Below are 13,002 nucleotides of genomic sequence, written 5' to 3' on the forward strand. Positions count from 1 at the left end.
CTTTTCAAAACTCTTCTTTTATTATGTATTCCTATTCCTTTTTGTTAAATATATTTTTACATGTTTTTCAAGCTACAATTACAAGGTAATAGCTGATACCACCCTTTAAAAGCTGCAAGCAACATTCTCAAGCTTAGGAGCTTAGCATTTAAGCAACTAAATCTACAGACACCTAATTAAAAGTGGCCTGATTTTTAGAAGTAGCTGGGCACCAGCAGCTCAGAGGGAGAAGCGGGCACTCGGCACCCCTAAAAATAAAGTTGTTTATGAATCAAAGTGCTTACACTTTAGGCACCTATATTTGAAAATTTTGGCCTGAACATCTCTTGAAATATACATTAGAGCAGATGTGTTTGGTGACTCACAAATAAAAGAGACTGGCAAATGTGTGTTATATATACTTACAAGAGAGCCAAAGAACGAATTGTGCGACTGAACTTAATATAATTGGTAGTGCTAAATATCAAAGGTCATGGTAACACAGCTTAACTTCACTGAGGCAGCTCGACACACCTGAAGACTTATCATTCCACAGACACTCCAAAAGCAACAGTGGCAGTTGCACATTCTTCTTTTCACACATCATTCCTTGTCACATATAAGGAACCAGTGCTGTTGTAAGAGGATACTCTTAATGTTTGAAGTGTCCTTTCCGGGATACTTAAAGCTTACTTGAAATTCCATGAGAGGCTTTTAGACAGGGGCGGCTCCAGGCCCCAGCAAGCCAAGCTTGGGGCAGCATGCCGCGGCGGGTGCTCTGCCGGTTGCCGGGAGGGCGGCAGGTGGCTCTGGTGGATCTCCCGCAGGCGTGCCTGCGGAGGGTCCGCTGGTCCCATGGCACCGGTGGACCTCCCACAGCGGTCCCACGCCTGTGGGAGGTCCACCGGAGCCACCTGCCGCCCTCCTGGCGACCGGCAGAGCGCCCCCGCAGCATGCCGTCTTGCTTGGGGCAGTGAAATGTCTAGAGCTGCCCTTGCTTTTAGATGCTGATAGAAGAACAACAAGGCAAATCTCATGCTGCTCTTTAGACTCTTACCCAGCTTCTCTACCTCATACATAGAGATCACCACGCTCACTGATAACGATTACAGTCTGAGGAGGCCTTTGTCCTGCAACTTGTTGCATGTTGGTGAACTCCTGTGCCAGGCAGAGCCCCACTGAAATCAAAGAGTAGTCCACCCATGCACAAGCTACAAAACCTAACACCTTACAACTGTGCTGTATGTCAAAAAGTTACTGGATGACACTGTTAATTCAATCAGCTGTTCTTTTAGGAAAGCTCTAGGTAAATAGTGGTTGTGAACTCATGTTGTCTTTCAAAAAAACCCACAAGTCTCTTCTAGAGCCTATTCAAGTCAATGAAAAGACTTTCATTAACTTTAGTGGGCTCTAGATCAGCCCTTTAAACATTTGTAAGCTAAGAAGTTATAGCCCCAAAGGATAGTTCCTTCAACATGGCACCAATTCATTTCAATAGATACCTCTTTATTTGAAATGGAATGCATTTTGAAAAATATGAAAAATAAGTCATGTCTCTCAGACATCATTTATGAGTCGTATTTACACACAAATTTGACAACACCAATATTTCAGCTAATGATGGGATATGCTAGAAAACATTTGGTACATCACTGCAGCTAATGGTCAGAAGCCGGCAGTTACAGATCATGAACTTTAAAGAAGAGGAGCTACTTCAGGATGGAATGGAGATCACATTTGGTTGAATTTCTTGTTTCTGAATACAAAGGTATTAAGCTATAGAATGGTCACCACAGCTTGAATTTCCTTGCCAAATCCTGCCCCTCCTTACATGCAGGCACATTCAGTTTGCACCAATGTCTTCTACTAAGACATAAAAGGTCGATCTCTTTATTAACCAGCTTTCCACACTGCTGCTAGCTACACTGAGCACCTCTTTTTGTTTCACTGGCACTGTAGTTTGTTTTCTATTAAATTCATTTGAGTCCTACACCCATTCTACCCTTCTTCCATTAAAGGGAGGGGCTATCATGCTTACTTCACTCGTGAACCTTGAGTTGGATTATGCATGTTGTTCTGCCATGAATGGTAGGACCCATTGGACCTATTTGAGTAGTTACCACTGACAAAGAACATGTAGGTGACAATCAATATTTAACCAAGTAGAGTCAATGAAGACTGTTCAGTAGGAAAAGAACAAAACAAAAACATTTATCTTTCCAAATCCAGATGAATTTTTGGTCTATATTGCTACTGTCCTCAAGAAGAGCATAGTAAATTTAGTACTTGAGAAAACTGCCAGATTGAATGCCTCAGAGATTGAAGTCTTATTGACACTGGGATGTCATGAGCAGCAGCATGTGCCAAGCTGCCTCACACTGCCTCAATCCTGAGCTGAGGGAAGTGAACTCCCTCAGCCCAGCCAACCGCTAGACCTTCTACTTATACCACAAGCACAGATGCCAACTCAGAAGTGGATTTTGTGACGTGCTCACCTGTCGCAGCAGCACCTGGGCTGACAGCAACATTTTAAACAACATAACGGGAAATAAGTAACACATTTGGCAGTATCAACAAGCAACAGTTTGTTCATGATAAAGATTATTACACTTAAGATAGATGTTCAAATAATACAGAGAGAACCTGTCTCAACCCAACATAAACCAAGACATGCAACATGAAAGAGGACACTTTGATTTCAACTTGGAGGGAAAATGTATCAAAGTGTGAGCTAATGATGCCATCAGACTTGATTTTGAAAGTCCTGCCTTTCATCAGTTTGAGACAGAACCTTAATGTTTTTTAAACCTTTTAAAAAATGTCCTCTTTTGTTTTTAAAAGCAGAAGCACTTTGAGGGAAAATGATAAAATTAAATGATTTAGGGCCTGATCCAAAGCCTGCCAAAGTCAATGGAAGTTCTTCTACCACTGGAAGGAGTCTTGACTTCAGTGGGCTTTGGATCAGGTTTGTATAGGATAGGAATGACTCCATCTCCCAGGGAAATACATATCTTGGATCACAGAGAGACATATTTTGAATAATTACATTTATTCTTTACCTGGTTAAATGCATGTTTTGATAGGTGAATTTCCAGTGCTATAGGTGTATATCTGAAAGAGTGGATTAGCTACCTGATAAACTGTAATTAATGGCTCTGAAAAAGAGGTCACGTTTTTCCACAAATCAATATTTAGGCACTTTTTAAAAGGCAGATGTTTTACACAGTCACGAGCAATGGTTTTCAAGGAGCCACTACAAATTACAGTCTATTTTGTAACTCTCCCTTCCAGCACAATCACCTAAGATTTGGCAGAATGAGAATGGCAAATGTATTGAGATGTGAAAACTAGCTGCTGTACTTGCAAGGTATCTTTTCATCTCCTTCCTTCCTGCATCCTAGACTGAGGGGGTCCAGTCCTGCAACGTGCTGAACATTCTCGGTTTCAATTAGCCTCAAAGGAATGACTTTCTTAGGGCAATTGTAACCTGCCATTCCAATCCAGTCAATATAGATCCCCACAAAGTGCTTGAACTCCAATAGCCCCCTGGGGACTGGTCACATGAGGGTTTGCAGGTCTGAGCCTTAATTCTGTTAACACTTGCTTAACTTTATTCACATGTGTTGTCTCAATGACATTAATGGAGCTACTTACATGTTTGCAGATCAGGGCTAAATAATGTTCCATCACCCTGGAAGGGGCTTAGTACCCTGAATGCCCTGTAAGATAAAGGGGAGCAGAATGAATTCAGCAGCTTGCAGGACTGGACCTCAGTATGAGACGGAGAGTAAATTAAGAGATAAACCAAGCATTGCATTTGAAGGGTAAGATCTCACTGTGTCATTTTCATGATTTCTTTTATCCAGTCTTTTTTTAAGGTAAAGCTACAAATCAAAAGTTCTAAACATATTACATTTAGTCTCTGTTTACATTTGTATAGCTTATAAACGGGCAGAGCAGAGCAATTTCCCTGCTGAGTGGGTAAAAAGAAATAGTTCCATGGCTGAGGCTCTGTACCTTGACTTAGCGATAAAAGTCCGAATCGTACTATCAGATTTTTAAGGACAACTCCCTATTTATTTCAAAGCAAAGAGCTCTAACTACAGCAGTGCAAAATGGGAAATGATCCACCACATTAAGGGCCCAATCCAGTAAAGCACATGATCACGGGCATAACTTGTTTTTCTGGATCAGGGTCTAGTTACCTCATATGCTGAAATCAACAGCAAAACTCTCATTGATTTCAACAGGAGAAAGAAGACACATATGCCTAGTACTTTGTTTTCTAACTTCATGGAGTTCATTAACACAATGCAGACAAGATCCCAACACATCTCTTTACGTCTGGTAATATTACACACCAAAATAAGCTTGTTTTTCTCAGTAATATAGCATTTTTCAGTTTAGGAAAATTATGACTGAAATGACTCATTTAAACACTTTAAGACATTTACAAGATGGGCTTTAAAATCTGTCAGAAAAAGGTCAGGAACATGGCCTTTCATAAACCTTCTGCACCAAGAGAGCCCTGAACTCAAATGTACAGAAGTTTTAATAAATAGTTCTCAGCTCTTACAACCATTTTCATAACAAAATAAGCGAGCACATAAAATTGATATGATTTTAACATGACATTCTCATATCACAAATCAAATTGGTCAGAGTTCCCTCTTCAACTGCTGTATATGATAAATGAAACAAAGGTATTTTATCTAATAATAATGAATCAGATTATCAATTCTGTGTAACTGAATTGTGTATAAAATGTAATACTCTTCCCCCATATTTATGGTTAAAAAAGAATAATAACCTTGACATCAGGTTCCAACCCTTGGAGAGAAGCAATTTCTTGTGCATTAAGATCTTCATCCTAATTCTAAACCACGCATTATACTTTCCACATTAATACAACAACAGTTTCTAAAATAGTATTTTGGGGAGAAATGAAAACTATTGCATTCCATGTGGAAAAGCACCCAACATTCATGGTCATATAAATCATTCACTTCTCCCACAACCTCCCTCTCTCTCTCCAAAGGTTGCAATATATCTGGGAGCTAAGGTGTGCTTTGAATTTCTATTTGGAATTTGATTTCTGGATAATGGCCTACATTCAGAAAGGTCTTGCAAATAAGCCTTTTACAAAATCCCTAATAAATAACCATAAAATAAAACACTTTAAAATAAATTTACAGTACATCATGTGTCCTAGAAACCCCATCATGCCAGACGATCCTTTCCAAGGTTCATAAATAATACTCAGAGTCCATATGACTTGAAATGTTTTCCCCGCACCAAGGAAGGGATTGTGCAGAAAACTCGCTGGGTTTTCAGATTGTTGACCTGACGCTCTCCAGTCTCCCTGTTCCGCGGCTGTCCTCGGTTTGCCAAGTTTGTCGATCCACTGAAATATGTTCACAACAGAAATGTGCTGCTCATCAGTCTCACTTCCTGAAGTGCTGCTTGGATTCAACCTGTGATACGACAATACAGAAGGAAGGGAATCGGAATGAGCTGACAAACGGTATGTGCACAGATAGCCAACCTGCCTGTGCCTGGAACAAGTTCTCTGAATGACAAATGGTAGGTGCACCGTCCTGCAACAGTGAACCAGGCACAAAGGGATGGGCCGGAGATGGAAGATCATATGGGCTCCTGGGGGAGCGCATAAGGACAGGCCAGGGCTCGGAAACCATTCACCCGCGGCACAAAAGGCAGCGTTAAATCAGCCGCACTCCCCGGGGGGCTGTCTCTGAAACTCCTCGAAGGTGCCGGGGGAGGAGGAAAGGGCTGGGAGCAGAGAAAACTCTTCCCGCTCCCCCAGGCAGACGGAGTCCCAGGCCGGTAAGTGGGCGATGGTTTGATTTGTAAAGGCTCCCAGTGCCTTGGGAACGCTTGGGAGCCCATCTGCTTCGCCCTAGCGAGGGATCCGGGGATTCCCGGCTTAGCTCTGGCGCCCCGCAGCTCCCACGCTCCCCGGCGCCCTGGGGCTGGCAGGGGAGGGGGCAGGATTCCTAGGAGCCCGGAGAGGTACCTGGGCTGGGCCGCAGCCGGTCCCTCGGGCGCCCTACGCGGAATTGGAGGCGCTGCGGAGGCGGTGGCCAGGGTGCTGCTGGACCAGGTGCTGCTGCTTCTGGCGGGTGGACTTGACGGCCAGGATGGCCTGGCGGTTCTTGTACTGCACCAGCTGCAGCGTGATCTCGGCGTTCCAGCCCTGCTCCTGCGGGCCCCGAAAGTCGATCTCCTTCCCCTCGGCCATGACCACGGTGAAATACACGTACTTGCCCTTCCGCTCCACGCAGTCCACCGTCTTCATGTGGGAGAAGTGCAGCTCCTTGATCTTGGCGGCCGGCGGCTCGGCGGCCGGGGGCCCCGGCTGCGGCTGCTTGGGGGGCACGAGGAGCAGCCCTTCCTCGGTCAGGATGCAGCGCTTCTTCTTCCACAGCTGCAGCAGCCCGTCGCTCCGCTTCTCCAGCACGCCCTCCTTCAGCGCCTTGCAGCCGCTCTCCAGCATCCTTCTAGCATGGGGCGGCTTGCGCCTGCTGGCCGCGGAGCCTCCTCCCGGCGGGGCAGGCAGCGGCCGGGCCCTTTCCTCCCCGCGCCCGAAGCGGATAGCGGCGAGCGGCCAGGGGCTCCAGCGAAGCCGGGAAGATCGTGGGCAGCAAGCGGCCGTGCGGAGCCGTCCGGCTCTGGGCGCTCAGTCTGGCGGCTCCGCCTAGCAGCGCGCTTTGCCCAGCCCCGAGTGACGCCCGGCGGAGGGGAAGCCCAGCTCCGGCAAAGCCGCTTTCCTTTCTCACGCCCCCGCTTCCCTGGGTTCCCTTCCAAATATGGGGCTGCCTCGCGGCGCGCTTCCTGGCAGGCGCCTCCCTTTGCTGTCACCCTGATGGGCTTGGCCCTTGTTCTGACTAGGGTGGGAAATCGGCTCACACTTCGCCTTTATCCGCTCCCCGGCAGGCCGGGTGATGGTTAAATCCGACCACTGCTATTTTCTCTTCTGCTTAGTTTGCTACCGACTATTTCATTTATTGTTGCTGTAGCGTCATCAGAGCCCCTGGCCCGCTCCAGAAAAAAAGTGAGATCAAAGGCTGAGAAGCTCTCTATAAAAGCTAGGTGTCTTTAGTAATTATTTATTATTATTAAGAGGCAGCTCTCAGACTATTTACAGTCATAGGTGCTGGAACTGGGGGTGCGGCTTGAAGTGGTTTCCATCATACGTAAGGTTTACAGTTTGGTTCAGTGGCTCTCAGCTCCCCTCTCTCCCCCCCACACGCAAGTTGTCCAGCACACACTCACTAATGCTAATGAACATCACTGAAGTATGTTCCAGATCACAAACCTTTTGTGCCTGTGTCTAATTCACCTTAGAAACCTTATATGAAACGAACCTGAGATATGGCCAGCAGCATTTAGAAGGGTAGTGATGAACATACACTACAACAAGAAGACCAAAAACTCCAGTCTGGACCCAGCTGAAGTGGAAAAGGAGAGACAGCCAATTTTTTATCTAGTTTTTCCCTAGGGGCTGGTCTTAAAAATTAGATTGACCTAGCTGGGTTGCTCAGGGCTGTGAAAAATTTCATGCCCTGAGCACTGCGGTTAGGTTGACCCAATCCTGGGTGTAGATATACATGGCTAGGTCAATGGAAGAATTCTTCAGTTGATCTAGCTACCACCTCTCAGACAGGTGGATTAACTACGGCACCAGAAAACCCCCAACATATCAACAGAGGAAGCATCTACACCACAGTACCCTGGAGCTGTGCTGCTGTAGCAGTTGTAGTGTAGACAGCCACTGTAGGTTACTTGGACCTATAGTAAAATAACAAAATTGTAAACAGCTGAAGATCCAAGTATTTACTTTCAAAGTGGAACAATATGTATGGGCCTAGACTGATAGTGGAATTAGACACTACTTTATGAAACAAAACTCCTTTACAGCTTTTTGAATTAATGTTTGAGAAGAACAAGAACAATATGGTGAACTACAGTGGATGCCTCAACAGTTTTGACGTATATACTGTCATTCCTGCATATGTACCCACTCAAACTGCTGTAATTTGTGTGATGGTTCTCAGGGGACCCAGGACTGAGAGTTACCATATTACACCTTGCCTGCAGCATGAAGGAAGCTGTCTTGCTTATCCCTGGCTCTGTGTCATCTTCCTAACACAACCAGCCTTTCAGACACTCAAGCACTCACCTTGCCAATTGCCAGCCCTAACCTCACCTTGCAGGTTAACAAGAGGTGCACACCAGTCCCCTATAATCTCCATCCCCTGATACTGGCTATTCACAGAAATTCCAGCTCTTTCACACCCCAAGGTGCAGGGAACTCCAGTTTACAAATTTTACCTTAAACTATCGCTCTTGGAAACCACTCAGCACTTCTGAGCCCTGATAATAAAACAGACGTTGATTTACGTGAAAATAAAAATTTAACTAGAAAAAAAATGTTAAAAGTAAGGGGTTCCAACACAAAAACCAAACTGCATACCTTGTAGACTTATCAATATACGAAGTAAGTTTTCCCTGCAAATTTCAGTCTGTTGTAGAGCTGGCTGGTTTCACAAGACTCAGGATCCAAACATTCATGAAAGCCCCTCTGCCCCTCAGGGGACTTCCTCAGTGAATGGATCCAAAATGTTTCTCCCCCTTGTGTGATATACTGAAAACAGCCTTTTGTTTCTATTCAGACAGGGCAAACCTCTGTCTGTTGTAATGATCCTTTTCCACCTCAAAGTGGTTTCAATTGTTTGTGGTTATCTCTGATGGGTTCCCGTTGGTAGGCTTGGGAGGGAGCAAGGCTAAACAACTGAAGGCATCGCTACACTTGCAGATGTAGAGCGCTTTGAGTTAAACCAGCCTTTGTAGAGCAACATGGAAAGCGTTGCAATTGGTCCACACCGACAGCTGCAAGCTCACTGGCGTGGCCACGTTAGCAGCTCTTGCAATGGCCACAGAGAGCAGTGTTTTGGGTAGCTATCCCAGCATGCAAGTGGCTGCAACGTGCTTTTCAAATGAGGGGGCTGGGGTGAAGTGTGACATGGAGTGTGTTGTGTGTATGGCGGGGAGAGAGAGTGGGTTTGGGGCAGGTGAAAGCATGTCAGCATGCTGTCTTGTAAGTTCAGACAGCAACAGCCACCTCGCCTCTCTCTCTCTCACACACAGCATTCTACAGTAATGGTTGCTTTGTCTCGGAGCAGATAAGCATGCCGGTTGTCAGAAACAGAGCTTTCAAAGGGCATATTGGCATTCCTGCAACAATTCCAAAACAATGACAAGAGTGGCCACTTGACTTAAGGGGATTATGGGATGTTTATGGAAGCTGATCAAAGCGCAGTAATGCAACACCTTGTTCACACTGACACCTGGGTGTTTCAGCCAACGTGCACCAAGTGTTAATCTTCTTGCCGAGGTGGAGTACCAGGAGCGCTCTAGCCCTGGAGTCAGAGCGCTCTACATGCCTTGCCATTGTGGACAGGGAGTGAGCTAGGGTGCCCGGGGCTGCTTTAATGTGCTCTAACTCACAAGTATAGCCAAGCCCTGAGCTTTGCATTACCTCCCCAGCTAAAACAGGGTTGGGTGACAACTCCCCCTGCATGAATGGGTCATCCCTGAGGGCTTGTCTACACTACCAAGTTTTGTAGACAAAACTTATGTCGACACCCAAATGTCAACAAAACAAAAGTCTCCAAAGAGTGTTCACACCTGCTCCCTCTGTCAATAGGTTATGTCCACATGGGGGACACCATCATCAACAGGGTGAGCAATGCACCATAGGTATGTATCCCACAGTGCAGTGTTGTGGGAAGGAAGAGCTAATCGCTGCGCATCTTGGGATTCTCTGAGTTCTCCCACAGCCCCTTCAGCTGCTGAGAGCAGTATCTTGAGCAGCTCTGTGAGCTCTTCATGTTGAGGAATGGCAAAGCAGTTCAGCAGTCTGTCCCCCTCCTCCTGCAGCAGTGGGCTGCCTGCTTCTGTGTTCCTAAGGCGAGGCAGAACAGGAGCATTCCAATGATTTGCTCTCTGTTTGTTCCCCAAACGAAGCAGCACACAGATACTTCCTGGAGATTTGAAAGGGGAGGGGCGCATGCCCACAGAGCAGCAGAGATCAAAACACTGAGCAGAGCAATCAGGGCAGGCATTGTGGGATACTGGCAGAAGCCAGTTCTATCGACAAAACAATCAGCAGTGTCTACACTGGCTTTTTGTCAACAATAACAAGAGGGGAAAAGACAAAAGGGGTGAAAGGGTTTTGTCACCAAAACTGAGCGGTTTTTGCGACAAAAGTCCTATCTTAGTGTGTACAATGTTGCCAAAAGGCAGTTTTGGGGGGCAAAATTTGACAGTGTAGACAAACCCTCAGACACAGTACCCCTAGTAACTAATTTTTATTCCAGTCCATAAGGAACGCTTTCAATAAATACATTATTCCTTAAATATTGCCCACATTTACACCTCACAATGCTTGAGTCTTGACAAGTTACAAGCTGTCTGTAGACAGATGTTAATCTCTACAGACAAACATCATGTAAGATGTGTTTGGTGTAGTACATTTGTAGAGTCTAAAGTGAGAGCTGTTTCCAAGAAATAGGGGCCAAGGGGCCTCTGTCTCACAAATGGATCTAAAGCTCTACTTGCTTTACTGTAGTTCTAATAAATTCTATGCAAGGTTTCTACACACTCCTAGTTTGCTAAGCTCTTTGGATATATCTGATGTTCAGATGCCTCCTAGTGCCAAACTTTAATACTGCAAGATGGAAGGATTCTGAACCTGATCCTTGAAAACATAAATGATAGGTCCTCTCATTCTTCTGGTATTTTCCCCTGTTGTTCTCTTGCCCCGAGAGGTTGCTGATAGAAGAGTGCAGTTGTACAGACATTGCACCTATGTACACAATATTATAAGGCTCTTAACTTTGAAAGCCAAAGACTGATGTGCCTGAAAACCCATAGAACATATTTATTGTGTGAAGCTGAAGGGAAATTTGGCGATGGTTTTGGGAACTACAGAGAATGGGCTAAAAAAAGAGCACAGAGAAGACAAAGGTACTATCTGCAATGTTTCCTGTTTCCCTACTGGTCTTGTATTTCCTCACAAGATTTGTTCTGATGAAAGGTGGTGCTCTTAACTACTTTCTTTGGTAGAAAGGGGACAGTGGTAGAATTTATTAATTGATAGCGAGTTTCATGATAGGCTCTTACTGAAAGGGCTTCTGTCGTAAACAGATAGTTAAGGGTTAATATCTCTTTTACCTGTAAGGGGTAAGAAGCTCAGTAAACCTGGCTGACACCTGACCAGAGGACCAAAGTAGGGGACAAGATACTTTCAAATCTTGCTGAGGGAAGTCTTTTGTTTGTGCCTTTTTGTGTTGTTGTTGTTCGCTCTTGGGACTAAGAGGGACCAGACGTCCATCCAGGCTCCAAATCTTCTAAACAAGTCTCTCATGTTCAAACTTATAAGTAATTAGCCAGGCAAGGCGTGTTAGTCATTATTTTTTCCCTCAACTTATAGATGTTTCTTTTTGCTGGAAGGATTTTACTCTGTTTTGCTGTAACTTTGAACCTAAGGTAGGGGGCCCTTCTGGTCTATAGGAATCTGATTACCTGTAAAGCATTTCCCATCCTGATTTTACAGAGATAATTTTTACCTTTTCTTTCCTTAATTAAAAGCTTTCTTTTTAAGAACCTGATTGATTTTTCCTTGTTTTAAGATCCAAGGGGATTGGATCTGGACTCACCAGGGAATTGGTGAAGTCCCTCCAGGCAACCCTGGGAGGGGACGAAATTTTAGGGGAACAGAGTGCCCCAGACACTGGAATTCTGGGTGGTGATAGTATACCAGAGCTAAGCTAGTAATTAGGCTTAGAAGTGTCCATGCAGGTCCCCACATCTATACCCTAAAAGTTCAGAGTGGGGAAAGAAACCTTGACAGCTTCATTTCTTCAAACGTTCATAAATATCTGTTTTGGGGTGTATCATAGATGTGACTTGCATGGCACCATCAGAATCTGCATAATCTGAGATTCCATAGAAGGAAAGAAAAAAAAAAAAGCTTCGAGCTCTTTTGGCTGCAGACATAACCCTCCAATTGCATAGTAAGTACAAACTGATGTCATGTTTGCCTGAATCTCCAGGCAGCCTAAACACCAAGTCAGATGTAAGAACTCCCATGTCCGCCATAAACTGCATTGGGGCTTGAATCCCTAAGTCAGCAATAACACCTTCAATATCAACATTAGCTATTCCACTACTGATCAATTAAGCAGATGTAATGGAAAAAAGATTGAGAGTGAAGTTTGCAAGAGGTGGGCGCAGGAAGTTGTTGGAGCGGGGCAAAAAGCAGAGGGAGAAACAGAAGAGGGAGAGAAACAGCCAAAGAAAGATGGTGAAGAAAGAGAAACAAAGAGCAAAAGTAGCAGTGGCATAACAGGGTGCAACTTTTCTCTCAGAGCATGACAATAAGGTACTAAATAAATAAAAATAGTTACTTCTTGAATTCTGGTCTCCTCTTGGTCTTTGTACAAACCTCTCATTGATATCAGTCAGGAATCTACTGTGGACTGAGGAGTAATAAGAATTACTGTATTTATAGCCCTGGCCACAAACCATAATCAAACCTGGTCCTTTCTTCTGATTGAGTTTGAACCTTCTGATCCATAGGCATGCATCTCATAAAACAAAATACAATATAAAAGACAATCCATAGATTTCAACCATAGCCCCTAACCACAGCCAACCCATGTGACAGTCCACATTGTCCCCAAAGGGGTTAAACTAGAAGCCCAGAGTGCCCATAACCTAGGTGAAGCTCTGGAGGAGAATGTGTAAGCAACTGAGGGGGCCTGGGAGTCCTTAGACACTGGTTTGGGGGTCTATAGAGGCTAGATGGCAGTGTCCAATGTCCCAAGGAAGGGCATCAAACAAGAGGCCTAAGCCTGAGAGTATGCCTTCACTTCCAAGAATTAGAAACAGCAACTAGACTCTGCCCAGACCCAGTTGGCTTGGAAGCAAGTGTGACCC

At 44.9% G+C, this 13,002-nt stretch overlaps 1 protein-coding gene across 1 annotated transcript; it reads right to left on the reverse strand.

The window, feature by feature from the left end:
- Nucleotides 1-1,464: 1,464 nt before the first annotated feature.
- PHLDA1 (pleckstrin homology like domain family A member 1) lies at nt 1,465-6,586 on the reverse strand. The gene is made up of 2 exons (XM_032783732.2): nt 6,014-6,586; nt 1,465-5,453 (listed from the first exon to the last, which is right to left on the reverse strand). Exon 1 carries the CDS (start codon nt 6,491-6,493, stop codon nt 6,047-6,049), a length of 447 nt encoding a protein of 148 aa, XP_032639623.1. The 5' UTR covers nt 6,494-6,586; the 3' UTR covers nt 1,465-5,453; nt 6,014-6,046.
- Nucleotides 6,587-13,002: the final 6,416 nt, after the last annotated feature.

The sequence above is a fragment of the Chelonoidis abingdonii genome, chromosome 1 (genome assembly GCF_003597395.2).
Source record: "Chelonoidis abingdonii isolate Lonesome George chromosome 1, CheloAbing_2.0, whole genome shotgun sequence".
Classification (NCBI taxonomy): domain Eukaryota; kingdom Metazoa; phylum Chordata; order Testudines; family Testudinidae; genus Chelonoidis; species Chelonoidis abingdonii.